Here is a 15,273-nt window from a genome sequence, read left to right as displayed (position 1 = left end):
CAGGTCCCAGCCACAGCCCAACCAGGCTCCTGTCGCCGACAGGCAACCGCCTACCCGCAACTTTCTTCTTCAGTTTAGCTACTGGTGCAGAACAGCGACACCTCCCCTTTTCCCCCAGGAGATCGGCGCGGGTTGCTGCTTTGTGTGCCTGGGAGCTGCCAGCCACCTGGACACGGCGCGGCTGCTGCAGCGGGGCGCTTAACTGCATCCCTGGTTCCTCGCACCATGAACCTGCCGGTGACTCCCACTGGCCGGAGAGCTGCTCTTCTGCCGCTTTGTCTGCTCTTCCTAAAGACCTGGGTGCTAGTGCACAGCTACCTCTACAACAACCGCTATGCCGGGTAAGTCCGCTTCTAGCTCTCCTTGCACTACTCACACCTCCTGTTTGCACTGGGATTGATGAGCTCCTGGACTTGTCCTTAAGGGTTAGGGTGGTCGGTTAAACACCCCTACTTACTAAAAACAACCACCACCCACAAAATACTCAGATCGCCTTTTTCTTTCTCCTCTAAGATCTAGCCATGCTAGGGGTAGGAATCTGGCTATTCCTCCCGCCCGTATTAACTTTTTGGCTTACACTAGATCTTAAATTCATTATGCTCTAGTTCTCTTTTTGGTAACAAACACACACACTTAAATATGAAGGATGCTACCTCCAAAGCAGTAGCATTGCACGAATATGACCAGTCTATTTAGAAACAAGAACTTTCCTTTTACACAGAGGATTTAAAAAAAAAAAAAAAAAAAAAAAGGAGGCTGCATTTTATTCTAAACCAATGGAAGTTTGCATTTCTTGTACAAGTGAATATACATGTTTTCTGAAACTCACTGAAATGGTTAAGAGAAAGTTAAATCTTACTGAATGAAAAAAAAAAGTCTCAAATCCAAAACATCCAGGGAAAGTGATTAATTTTGCTGTTAACAAATTTTGGTCATTTTTTACATTTAATATTAGACCTTTGCTCATTTAAGAGTAATCTCTGTGTTAGAAAGGAACAGTACAGTCTACATATCAATGAAAGACTAACACCATTGGGCCCTGGGTGTTCTTACTATGCTAGCCTTTTGAGTAAGGGCCTATCTACACAGCTAGATACACTTGTTGTAGAATAGATCTTTATTCAGTATTTAACCAAAATAATGTTATCATCAATAGATGTGGTAACATCATCCATTAATTTCTAACCAAAGATAGGGTGATTGCTAAACATAGGAACCACTAGAAGCAAAATGGTGTATTTTCCCACAGACAGTATAAAATTCATTAAAACTGATCTGCAAATTTCTCAATCAGCACAAGTAACCCTGGAATTAAGAACTGTATTACACTTTTATTTTATTAAAACAGTCAGACTAGGCACATTAATTCCATTGCTGAAACCACATTCACTGAAGTTTAAAAGCCATACCCTAGGCTCCAGGGAATGGCTGGCTATGGGAACTGGTAACGTGATATGAAGCCTTTCACCTCTAGGTCACCAGTAGTGACAGAAAGTACTTAACATGTGACAGCTGTTTTGCCGTCTCAGGCCAATTGTCCCTGGGGTACAGGCACCAAAAAACAAGCACTCTTGTTGGCAGTATCAGAGAGGGATAGAAAGGGAGACGGAATTCCCCTCTGAAACCAGGATCCTACAATAAGCTATGTGTGGTTGCCAGGTTCCACCCACATAGAGCTCATTGAAGGATTTATGGCTCTCTGTGGCCGCAGCCACAGAGGTGATTGTCTTTACATTATGGCCGTACTGCATTTGTTTGAAGATAACTAGGGAGGAGTTCAGTTTCCCAGTACTGTGAATCTGACACCTTTCATGAGCACCAGTTGTATACATTATAATATATTGAAAATGTCTGTCTATATCTTCTAGGCTTAAATGAGACAGTCAAGTTGAAACTTAGTCAATTAAAAGAGAAAGTTGTAGTTTCAGGTACTATTAGGCTTGGCAAGCCAGTTAATTGATAAGTCAAATAATGTCAATTAACTGCCTATTATTGCTTTATCATAATCAAATATTGTCAGATATTCCAGAGAGAATGCCCTCATGTAGGCGGTGCGCCTTTCTGAGTACATCATGGCACCATTCTTTCATTTTTTAGAACTCCAAAAAATGTGAAACACAATAAAATGGAGTTAACTGAATTATTTTAAGTAAGTTGTGTTTTTCAGTTAGGCATAAGTATCTGCCTAAGGCTAAGCCTATTGAAGACCACAAGTCTTATTGATGTTATTGTTCAAATAAATTGGTGCTTTAAAACTATTGACCATTTTTACATTACTTGATGAATATTTGACTGGTCAGTTAACCAAATATTTTTGGAATGGTGAGATGCCCAACCCTAGGTATTATATCTGACCCTAACTCCCTCTGCTAATTGTTGTGGTTTCACAAGCACATTTTCTTAAGTGTTTCTTTGTTTGTTTTTTTACTTTTTCTCCTGTTGCTTTCTGAAAGATCCACACAAACAACTATCTGCATCATATAGCCCCTATCCTGCAAACTACTTCACACAGTGAGACCCAGGAATATGGTGCTTCATACAGAAGTCAGCCCAATACTGATAAGCTTACAGGATCTGGGTGTACGCAACAAACACAGTGAAATTTACTAGTCAAAGTGCTGTCAAATGCACAGAGCAAACAAACTAGAAAAATATTTTCCCCTCTACTTTCATTTATACTAGCCTTAGGTGTTACTTGTGACAATAGTAAGTTTAAAAAAAAAAAATCAGACAAATATGATTTTTCAAATTGAAGAGATCCCTTTAAGGTGCCAGGTATCTCTTGCACTTCTGAAGCCTCTCTCAACAAGTCTTGGTCCTGGGCAGAATTGCTTTATTTCACTGATCCTTTCTGTACTCCAGATTATAAACAACTATACAGAATTGCAACAATTGAGCAGGTGTGACTATCATTACTGAACTTGTTGGCAGCCAGAGAAAACAAGAGGCCAGGGATTAGTGATGTGCTCTTAAGAACAACAATCAAGAAAGGGACACAGTTTTTCTCTGATCACTGTAAAAAGGGATGCTGCCACCCCCAACCCCTCACTTTCTTTTAAAAGAAATTTATCAATCTAAAGTATTCAGGTACCTATAGTATCCTGTCATCATTGCAGTATCTAGGTGATAGGCACAGCTTTAAATGTAACAAATCCGTAATTGGGGCTTGAGGATAAAAACCCTCTTTTTAAAAATAAAAAGACTTAGTTTGAGGCAGGAGCACTGGTGCTACTCTGGGGATGGCTGTAGCAGAACTCAAAGCAGCAGCGTTAACAGGCAGGAAGGCAATTGTAGATGTTCAGGTGGGACTCTGACCTATAGCTGCTGATATTCTCATGTGCTCCTTTTCCTAACACTTTCAAAGGTGTCAGGGGAAACAGACAGGGAGGGAACAGAATGGAGTTGCAGACAGGTGTAGGAGAGGAGCAGCTGTTGCTGCCAAAGAACAGAAGGACTTTCTAATAGCCACTGCCACTTGGGAAAATAATCAGCTCCTATCCGTGGGTCAAGACCTGTTAAGTCAAAGGTACATCCCACTTCCTCTGCAAAAAAATCAGTTCACTATCTTTCCTAGTTCAGCTCTATTCCCTCCACTTGCTACATAGCATTTCTGCAAATTCCCCCTCCTCCTGCAGCAGCTGCGACACTACCTTTCCAACCCATCATGCTGCTCTGAGGAGTTCTGCTACAGTTATTTCCAGAAGAGTGCCAGCAATCCTGCCTCAAACCACCCAATGGAGGCATGGGCTGAAAAACTGAGGAAACTCATCCATCAACTAAAGCATTTGGCGGTTTTAACCCCAATTTGCAACTGGGGTGTTGGGTGTTATAACTAGAGTTCATTAATTTCAATAGACGTGCGAGGCCCAGAAAGAGTGACAATCACACATACCAGTTGCATTGCAACTGATAATTGCCAATTTTCTTGGCTAGCTACATGACATATGTTCTCAGACTCATAAGTAATTAGGTACCTACAGAGTCTAAAAATGATGCTGAGGCAGACAACAGGTAGGAGAACTTGAAAAGAAAGAGAAGAACTCTTTAAAACCAAAAATATGACATGCATAGACATGGCTATAGTGCATCACATTCCATGAAGTTTGCTTATTTCAGACTGGTGTTATTAATTATTCCAGGTATGCATAACCATGTCTTGTAGATGAACAGCAGCTAGCAAAATTAGGAACATTAAGTCAAAGTTCAGATAGTTTAATGAGTATTACATTTATATACTATGGTATAGTGCCTCTATTCTCACGGTGCTTTACACACAATGGCTTGGGGATTCCTCCCTCTTATGAAAAAAGGCATGAGAGGAGATCCTGTTGTCGAAGGTGGGAGGGGAAGCATACAATTCCCTTTGTGGCATTTTTTCCACATTTTGTAATTTGAGGGCAAACGGAAGTGTAGGGTGGTTTGTTTTGTTATGTTTAAAACAAAACAAAAGAAGTCACAGTGGCTGAGTTATGTCCCAAATAACCATGTTTACCAGCTATACACAAACATACAAGCTACATACTGTGACAGACCCAGACCAGTGGGGTACAGGAGTCTGGTAGAGGGCAAATATACTGATCACTGGATGAGTAGTTTTCTGTTCCCTGAGTGACCAGAACAGGGGCTGCATTAGAGTAATCAGGAACCTGCTAGAACCAGTTAAGGCAGGCAGGCTAATTAGGACACTTGGAGCAAATTAAGAAGAAGCTGCTAGAATCAATTAAGCCAGGCTAATCAGGGCACCTGGGTTTTAAAAAGGAGCTCACTTCAGTTTGTGGTGGGAGTGTGAGGAGCTGAGAGTGACAGGGTGTGCTGCTGGAGGACTGAGGAGCACAAGTGTTATCAGACACCAGGAGGAAGGTCCTGTGGTGAGAATAAGGAAGGTGTTTGAAGGAGGCCATGGGGAAGTAGCCCAGGGAGTTGTAGCTGTCATGCAGCTGTTACAGGAGGCACTATAGACAGCTGCAGTCCACAGGGCCCTGGGCTGGAACCCGGAGTAGAGGGTGGGCCTGGGTTCCCCCCAAACCTCCCAATTGACCTGGACTGTGGGTTCTCCCAGAGGGGAAGGTCTCTGGGCTGTTCCCCAACCCACATGGTGAACCTCTGAGGCAAGAAAATCCACGAATAAGCACAGAACCCACCAAGATAGAGGAGGAACTTTGTCACAATACATACTGTGGTTTTGGCAACTTCTAAATCATGGAACACTGTGAGCACAACTAGAGGGCTTGCACTGTACTTAAAGCATCCCCTTCTAGAAATCTGGCCTCAAAACCCACTGATTTCTGAGATCAGCCTGGATCTCTGGGATCCACAATGGTTCTGGGAGCTCTAGGCCACTGACTCCTAGCAACATGGCTCTGATTTTTTTAATGCCTCATCATCTGAAATCCCCATATGTTGTAAGTCGCCTGGCATTCAGTTTATCTCCTGAAGGATAAAAGGTGGAATCAGTACTACCAAAATTTGAAAGTCTTGTTCCTTTAAGTTTAGGCATTTCAAATGTGATGCTTAATCCACGAATGTTTCCTCTCTAACTAAAAAAGATATTGGATTAGATCAACTTTTGGAGAATTTTTAGCTGTGCTTTCCCTGCTTTGTACTGTAATTTACATAACTGGTCAGAATACAATGCAGGTAGGTTAGGGAAGTCCCAAAGCATTTGGTCTTCCACAAAGAATTGTTCTTTAGGAAGTATAAGATCAGATCCCACTGCTCTTCAAATGTCCCATGTATATAATTATATATGAAAAAGGAACATAAGTTTAAAAATGTAACTTTCTATGCATGGTACTGAGCACAACAATTAAATATGAATTTTTTGCAAGAACAAACAAGTACATGACACTTACGATGATTTTTAGTTAAAATTATCTAAAAAGGAGAAACCCCTTGTTTTCAGAACCCCCAACCTTGAGGGATCCACCCTCAGCACCAAATCCAGCAGCCTCCACTCTCCCTCTGTGGAAAACAGTAGCAGCAGCAGGAAGCAGGGCAGGCACCAGGCAACCAAGCTGGTGCTTGGGGCGGCACCTGGAGGGGGGCGGCGAGGCGCGGCACTCTGGCTGCCGGGGGGAGAGCCGAGCCCCAGCCGGGGCTCGCCGCCCTCTCGCCGCCCTGCCCCTGGCCCTCTGGCCACCGGGGGGAGAGCTGAGCCCCCGCCAGGGCTCGCCGCCCTGCCCCCGGCGCTCTGGCCGCCGGGGGGAGAGCCGAGCCCCCGCCGGGGCTCGCCGCCCTCCCCTCTGGCGCCCTCCCCCCGGCCGCCGGGGCTCGCTGCCCTCCCCCCGGGGCTCCTGAGCCCTACTGTAATATAAATAAATGTGTTGAAAAAAATCTAATGTCCAAGTCTCTCCCTGTCAAGATATGAATAATTCCCACTGAAGACAATGGTTGTTACTTGTATCCTGCAAGGGAAGAAGAGAGCCCAAGGATGAGCACATTTCTTTGCAGAAATCAAGGGGTTTGGGACACAGGCATATGGAACGAGAAGGAAATAAAATTCTACACTTTTTCCATACGTTTGGTATACAGGCCAGCTGTGGTGAAATAAAATCTTACTGCACGATCAACATGAACAGAGTTTTTATAGATGTCAGAATTTCAGGCAAACAACAGCCACCACAATCAGCATAAGGCAGCCATTATGTGGAGGCCAGAGCAGACCTTACACCAATTCCGGGTGGGTACCAACAGGACCCTCAATCATTTGTATTTCACATGGTACAGAACAACCAATTGATTGGTCTAGTGTAGGCAAGGCCCTAGAACCACATAGTGCAGGAAATTATAGTTCGTAATAGATATCCTCAGTGAAAGGTATTATATAAATACAAATAATAATGCGTTCAATATTTTTTCTGAGTTAAATCTCATTATACCCATTTTGCAGAAGTTATACCTAGATAATGTACTTCCTGCCCCCTCCCATCCCTTATACAATATTACATCTATGAATATAAAAAAAATCTATTTTTTTGTATTAAAATTTTAAATATTTAATATGTTTAATGATATCTACACAATGAAAAGGCAAAGAATGAAGGAAAATCAATGTTGTCAGTTTGGTGAGCTGTCAAATAGTTACAGATTAATATAAGCAAAAATAATATTTATGACTATGCAGAAAGCACTGGAAACTGAAAGCATATAGTTAGCTCTGTTCTAACAGCACATTTTGTTTTGCTGCTAGGCAGGAGATAGACAGAATTTCCCATGCAGTGTAAGTCATGTGTACACCCCCTATCCCACCAGAAACAACCCCTCCCCATTATTTTTTTCCTCTTCCCCTTCCAATTAGCCTATAATTTTTCCCCTATCAATACTGATTTTCATTCAGAAAGCAATTTTCAGTGAATCCTACATCCTTTTCTTTCGGACCAAAGAAGCCTACTGTTGCCAAAGTGAGAGCAGACACCTGTATAAGCACACATCAGAATCTGTCCTGAAATCCTGCTGCAGGCAAAACTCCCACTGAAATCAGTAGGAGCTTTCCTGGTCTCAGATCTGCAGGAGCAGGCCTGTAATGAACAGAATTCTGAAGACAGTTAAGCCTGGTCCTGCAATCCTCATTCTGTCAAATTTATTCTTTACTTCAGTAGGAGTTTTGCCAAAGTAAAGGGCTTCACTGAGCATAGCTGAGTGCAAGGGTCTGAGTTTGATCTCACATTGGTGTTACATCAGTGTACTCCATTGATTTCAATGGAGTTCCTCCTAATTTATCCTGGTGCAAAGGAGATCAGAAGCAGGGCTTAAGTATGCAGAGTTCTCAAAGGAAGCATCACCAAAGAAGACTCTATAATTACTTTGTCCCTCACTCCAAAGATCCCAAAGCACCTGAGGAGATGCGAGCCTTAGGACTCGAAATGAAAAGCGCCCTCAGATCAGGCAGCAGAGCTCACTAAAACGGAGGGGGGATAATATGTTCCATTCATTCTAATATATACACCTTCGGAGTTTGCCAAACAAGGAGGAAGGCAGGCAACCTTGCTGCATTTTGTTAAACTGAAAACCAGACATTTTGCACCATCAGACAGCAGCAAAATTGCCTGAGCAGTTGGGGTGGGGTATGGCCGAGGCTGACATACGGTAGCAGGCATGGTGGAAACACCTGATGTTCGTTTCTGAAGCATAAGTAAGGGTCACTGCTGAACACATTGCTTTTGCCAGTGTCTTCCCTCAACACATTGAATGATTTGAGGAACCAGGATCCTCTGGAGGGCATTGTGAGAAACTGACCCCAGTAGTACATTTATTTAAAGGAATATTGTATTGTGAAGTTATTCAGCACTACTGCATACTGTTGCACTGTGTGGTGCTTCCCAAGAAGAATAGCACATGTGCCGATAATGTCTTCCAGTATTGTTTTTCTAAAGCTTCTAGAACACTTGAAGGACTAATGTCACTTTTAATGGGGGCATGACAAAAATAGAATAATCTGTCACATCAAAACATTTCTTCTGTGTACTGTATCCTAAAAATGGCTTTACAAAGTGAAACTATTGACATAAAAGCTAATACATGCACACTGTACATATGGGTTGTAATAGTAAAGTTATTCTGCAGCAGCTTTTACAGTTTGCTATACCAAAACTTCAAGAGGCATTACAAACAGCTCACAGCACTTTAATAATACAGTCAGCAGTGCCACACAAATGACTCAGAAAGAAGGGAAAACTAGTGTGTCTTCAGCTTTGATTTAGAGGAGAATTGGACAGCACTAATGATCAGAGTGGTCCCTGGGTGTTAAATGGCTGAAGTAACAACTAGGTAGCAGGGCACATTTCAGATACAAGACAATACAACAGTTTAGTACAGAGGAAGTCTTTGTGTTGTGCACACATTGTGTGGAGTAGGTAGAGTGCCTACTAAAACTGTGTACCAGAGATGGGATTTCAAATGTAAACATCATGGCTACTTCATTTTTCTCCCCCAAAGCATTAAAGACACAAATCTACTTTAAAAACAAAACAAAGAAACCATTCCCCTCCCACTTAAGTCAATAGAAGAGTCCCATCATTTCCATAGGAGTAGGATAGAGCCCTAATTTCCCTATAGAAGAGGGGAGGAAGACTGGAGAGGCAGGTGAGAAATGTCCACTTTTTAGAAGCCCCGATGACCAAATGTCACATTTTTTGTTTTACTAGAATGGACAAATGCCTATGAAACCTGCCACCAGGCACTAGTGTAATATGAGAAGAATGTGCAAGATCATAACCCTAGAAAAGTTACTCCTGTGTAGGAATGGGGGAGTCCAGGATAACACCTAAGCCCGCTCTACACTTAATCCATAGCTCTGAGCACCATAGGAATGCTAACTCCCTACGTAAACACAGCTAAATCGATAGGAGAATGCTTCCGTCAACCTACCTATCGTCGCTTGAGCAGGCAGTGTTCCTACAGTGATAGAAAAATCCCTTCCATCTGGGTAGGCTGCATCTGCACCATGGGATTATGTCGGCCTTGCCACAGCACTGTAGCTATGCCAGTATAGTCCCCATAGTCTAGACATGACCACAGTCCAGATGTGTGGGATTCTTGGGTAAGAGGAGGTAGGTAGGGCTTGCAGTAGGAAAACTGCAGGGGGCACACTGCACAGCTAGTGTCTCCCCTTCTCTTGCCGTGCTGTGAAATAATTCAAGATGGAGGATCATAAAGAATGAGAAACTAACTCTGTGCTCTCTCTAGCTCTGTGAAACATTTGTTCTTTATCATTTTTTCCTAATCTAAAGACAGTTATCTATGTTGAAAGTCCGTTAGCTTCTGTGTATGAAAAAATAGTTTTTTGAATCTGACACACGCATTGCTCACATGGCCTGCTGTGAATGGCACCAGTTCAGATGCCCAGAAAATGCTTAGGTTTCCAATCAAAAAACAAAACACGTGAGACAAAAACATATTCTTGTAAGCCTGACTAGGCTAGGCCCTGACAACTAGTCCCAGTTTTCAAGGATAAATGGTGACATTATGTGTGATCAAGGCAAGCAAGATTCAGCATTTTAAAAAGGTTCATCCTATTAGTGATAACATTTACCTGCTTTCAGGTTTATCTAACGTTACTGAAATATTGGCAGATAAATTGCTAAATGATCAGTGTCTGTTAAAAATGGACAAAAAATTGTACGAACTGGGGGGAGTACAGGCATGTTACCAGGATGACCCACTTTGGCAGCACCACCGCAGAAGAAATAATTATCAAGATATACTCAGCAATTAATAGTTCATCTATCCTGTTTGGAAACATGACTTGTTCAGAGACAAAAAAACAGCTCAAGCATCAGAGAAACAAAATTTTTAAAATTCACTGTTGTAAAAAGGACTTTACTGCTTGCAAAGATACCTAAATAAATGGCCAAACTAAAAGAGGGTAGTTTTTAAAACTTATCAAATTGCAAGTATGGTATTTATCTTTAGACTATGTGCAGTAAAGTACCAGATGTTACACAAGGAATGTCAGAGCAAGACAGGGCCATAATGCCCAAGAGGAACAGTCAAATGCTCACTTTTAGTAGAGTTTTCTTGCTTGTAAAAACAAGAAACTTTGCATTAAATACAATAAACACCAGCAGATACATTCAAGACTTGCTTTCCTATAGCCCGTGGGGTTTTTAGTTCTTTGAAGCTCTCTCTTCATTATTGCTAACATTGCATAGAGAAAAAACATGTCTGAGAAAGAGTTTGTGATGGAACCTTTAAAAATTATTGTCAGCATTCTTAGCTTTTAATAGCACCAACTCACAGGCGTGTGGCCCATTGGATAGAGTACTGGACTGGGAGTTAAGCAACCCGTGTTCTCTTCCTAGCTATACCACTAAATGTGTGTGAACCGGGTCAAGTCACTTCACTTTCCATTTGGGAAATGGAAGCACAGGGAACAGTACACTTTTCCTTTAACGTGGAATGATGAAAAAAAAATCACTGTATAAAAGCTAATGTTATCACTACATAATTGGGTTGTTTTTATGCATACTGTAGTTTTTTTTGACAGTTTATATATCTGGAGTATCTAGAGGGTAAAGTCTGTTTTTCCTTGAAATTTTGAATCAGGGTAATTTGTTTAGGGACATAATAGGGAATAAGGTCCTTTGACAGAAGACTGGACTAGACAGTTTAATAGCTCTCTGCAGCTCTAATTTCTGTCTTTCAATGCAATCCCAGCTCACACAGCCATTAATTGTTTGTACCAATCCTACCAAATGTACACTAGTGTATGCATGTTATCTGGGCCTCTGCACCTTTATGTATTGAAATGATTGCACATGGAAATAAATTCATTCTGCATATGCATTGCAGTGTATGACAGAGGAATCAATTATGTTTTCATGTGCCTACATTAACTGGACATTCAAATAAATGCACAGAGTTTATTATTTATTGAATTTTGCTTTAGCACCCAACCTATTAATGAAAATAAGCACTGCCACTGTATGCCTGGTTTTGACATTGTATAGTGTATTGCTACGTGTTATTCTTTAGTGGAAAGTCTACTGCACACTTTCTCCCAAAAATTCGTTTTATAGTTTTCTAAATCATATTCCTTTAGCCATGTGGAAGGCAGCTGTCCTCTGATAGGACAAATTCTGCAGCAACCTTAAAGTTTAATATCAATCACAGCTTTGAGTAATATAAATACTATAAGAGGACCTGAACAATTGTCTCTTTGTGTGAAATGTCCTCCCCCTCTTAAGGTTTAGACAAGTCAAATAGGATTTACCCAGTTTACAAAAAACCACACACACACCACACACACATCATATACACACTGCATCATTTCACCTTAGGCAGGGAACAAACACATGGGAGGTGCTCTTTGATAAGATCAGCTAGGAAACCGGCAACAGTGGTAGTGAAAGTGAACATACTGCTTGAGGACAGATCTTTTGGCAAATATCTCAATGATGGAATGTAGTTTCCCTCAGTGATTTGCATCAATAATTATTTCACAGAAGGCTTCTGCTCATTTTCTCAGTTGTCATTTTCAAAGGACCTTGCTCTCAGTTTAGTGGCTAGGCAGGTGGTGAGCTGAGATTACAGCCTGCTGTGAAAAAGATGCTCATTTTATTGTTACCCATTCACTCAGTCACCACCCCATTTGTTTGCCTCATCCATCTCCCATCTTGTTGTAAACTTAAACTGTAAATCTCTTTGGCATAGAGTCTGTTTTTCTACTACATGTTTGATCAGAGCATTGCATTACTGGGCTTTGTTCCTTTATGTCCCCTACAAATAAAAGTAAATCATGTTCAACCCTAACGATGGTTATTTTGGACAAAAGAGGTAAGCTGATTAATGACAATGTTTTGCTTAAGAAGACAAACTTAATACCAATTATTTCAATTTTGGAATTTGTTTTTAAAGTGGGATGGAAGACAAATATTATGCAAAAATCTCTTTATAATTGTCTAATCGGTTTGTTTAAAGACCCAGCAGCCATCTCTACAAGGATGTTACTACAAAAGAGCAAGCGAGAGAGCAAGCAATGAAACTTTATCTGAAATAAGTTAGTGGTTTCCATCCTGTGGATAGTAGACTAATATTTGCACTGAGCTTGGTAGTCTTAGCAGAGATACTAAGATGATTTGAATGGACATGGATGGGATTCAAACAGCTGGGATGTGATTACAGTTTGTGCTGGCACTTCTCTGAAGCTACAGTATCAGTCTCCAGAATCTCAGCTTTCTTTTGCACAAAAAGTAGGTCTTTAGCTGTTATGGTTGTGAAGAAAATGTGTACCAAGTTTAACCAATGCAGAGGTGAGTCAGCAGAGAGCCAGGAACAATAGTGCTGAGAGCAGTAAAATGCCCATTCATCTCAAGGAGGTTAGCTCAGATGCCTAGTGCTGTTAGTTAACCATTTCAATACCCATGAGAAAGAGGGTCACTGATCTACACAATTTACTGTGAACAAGGTCTCATTTTGGTGCCACAAATGGATGGTGTTAGAGGCTATTGCCATTTAATTTTTGATTTAGGGAAGGGAAAAGAAACCAGCCCCAGAAAAGTAGGAGAGCCATCAGCATATTTCAAGCCCCACCGAAGGGGAGCTAAGCCATATACATGATCATATTTTAAATGCCTGCACTTTGAAGGTGTGACAAGATGGCCAATGTAGTATGGTGGGTCCTGTACTTTTCTTGGTGGGAGGCTAAGAGGCCACCCCTTGCCCCTGCTCTTAGGGCCCCACTAGTGGCCCAAGAAGGTGGTAAAGGAGGGAAGCAGGGAGGGGTCTGGGGTTGCTCCTTACTCTGAGCCCCAGACCCTCTCAACCCCTGCAGGTTCTTACCCTCTTCCCCCTCAGGTGGGGTACCTTCAGTCCTTAAAGGCTGGGAGAAGGAACTCTCCCTCACTCCAGTTTTCTGCTCTTTCAAGTCTCACAGCATGCCTCAAAGCTCCAGTCCTTCCTCCTTCTCCTCTGATTGCCTGAAGCAGGGGGTTTTATTAGGTTGCTAACAGGGCCTTAATTGACTACAGGTGCTCCAATTAACCTGTAGCAACCCTCCCTACTCTACAGGGAACCACTCCTTAATTAGCCTAGGGCTTGTATACTTCCCCTCTACCACTCTCCCTGGGGGTATTTCATTTTGGCATCTCATATGTGTGGGCTTTATTTTGTGGACAGAGCTTAGAAGAGCTCCATTACCTTCTCTCCCCTCCCCCCAAATCTGACTCTTTGGACACGGAGACTGAATTACTTCTAAACCAAGTCAGGGTTGTGGCATGGTGGCAGAAGTGTGGGAGAAAGTAGTTCTACTGTTGTCTACACTGGACTTGTTCTATAGATAATTGAAGACATCAGGTATGAGGAAAATGAATCTAGCACCACCTCAGAGGATGTATATGTGAATATTTTTGTCATAAGAGAGTGTATTTTAAGCCTTCCAAATTGTAAGCTAAAACATATACAAGAGCAACTTGCATACAGAAAGTTAAAATGTATAGCTGTTAGGAACTGGGACATAGGCAGTCTGGCCTAGTGATCTGAGCAGGAGTCAGGTCTAGGGAGCAAAGGATGCATCCAGATCAGGGAAGGGGTCAGAGCCAGAGTCAACTGCCAAATACCAGAGCCAGGGAGTAGTCAGAGTCAGGATCAGGAATTAAAGCTGAGGATCAGAGGTGGGGTCAGATACCAAATGCCAGAGCCTAAGGTGGAGCTGGAGTCGGAGGCCGAAGTCAGAGGCAGGGATCAGAGCCAAGATTGGTAGATGATGGTCAGGAGCAAGGTGCAAGGGAAGGAACTGGAGGAACAGGCACAAGGTGGGAGCTAGGAGTGAGGAGCAGGCCAGGAGTGAAGCAGGAGTCAGGAACAAGGTTGGATAAGGATTGCAGAAGGCAGGCAAGGACAAGGTCCAATGTGGCAGTAGCAGGACGTTTGCACAGTTGCTTGAACAACATTCATAACCTGAGAATGATCAGGATGCAACAAATTAAGTACAGGTAGCCTGCTATGTTCTTCCACTTCTGTGTACTCTCCTCACTGTCTGCTGTGCCTGCTGACTGGCTCCAGAAGAAGAGCCAGCCTCTGGGCATCTGACATCTATGACTTCCATCCCTCTGAGTTTTTGGAGCCCCCTTTCAGTCCTAATCTCAACTGTAATTTTCAAAATACAAATATATTGTTTCACCAGCTGGAATACTAGTAGGACAGCCTGGGCACAATGCAGATACGGCAGGGGAGCTTTACCAGTGAAATCAGAATCAGGCCCTACATGTAGAAAATTTCTTAGTAATACATTTCTTTAACTAAGTAAACTCATGAATATCACATCTGCTTAAATTCAAACTATTATCCCTTGACACTGCAAGTACCTTTGTCTTATGAAAAGGTTTAAAACAAAAAATGACCGGCCATTAAGATCTGGCTGCATGTTTGTTTGGTTTGGGTTCTTTTAAAGTGAAAGACTAAGGACGTGTATTATGTTGTTAACTTTCCAACACCTATTAGATGCAGTCCTATAGTCCTCACTCCAACAAAACACTATTGAATACATGGACATTTTTCCTGCGTAAGACCCACAGAGCTAGTTTGTGCAAGCTCTTTTCATGTAGGATATCCATTGACATAAATGAGAATTCTTCATGCAGAACCTCTACAGAATCAGGGTCAAAGACAACAAAGTTCCAAAAATGGATTACAGCTAAAAAAGAGTAAAGGACACCTAGAACCTAGTGTTTTAGTCTTATCCTCAGAAAGGTTTTTTAAAAGTTATTTTTCCGTCAAGCTTCTAATTTTGCTGTTTATTCAGGTAAAATGAAAAGCTTTATTGACTTATTCTTTGTT

At 41.9% G+C, this 15,273-nt stretch overlaps 1 protein-coding gene across 1 annotated transcript in view; it reads left to right on the top strand.

Annotated features, from left to right (window-relative positions):
- The first annotated feature begins 225 nt into the window (after positions 1-225).
- The window catches only part of CPA6 (carboxypeptidase A6), a 116,130-nt gene continuing 101,082 nt past the window's right edge, over positions 226-15,273 (top strand). Inside the window, exon 1 of the mRNA XM_024207051.3 lies at positions 226-341. Coding sequence (XP_024062819.1) covers positions 226-341 — 116 coding nt within the window. The remainder of the gene's footprint in view (positions 342-15,273) is intronic.

The sequence above is a fragment of the Terrapene carolina genome, unplaced genomic scaffold (assembly GCF_002925995.2).
Source record: "Terrapene carolina triunguis isolate 2854851 unplaced genomic scaffold, T_m_triunguis-2.0 Scaffold58, whole genome shotgun sequence".
Classification (NCBI taxonomy): domain Eukaryota; kingdom Metazoa; phylum Chordata; order Testudines; family Emydidae; genus Terrapene; species Terrapene triunguis.
The sequence above is the reverse complement of the archived record's forward strand: the minus strand, read 5'-3'. Positions and strand labels throughout refer to the sequence as shown.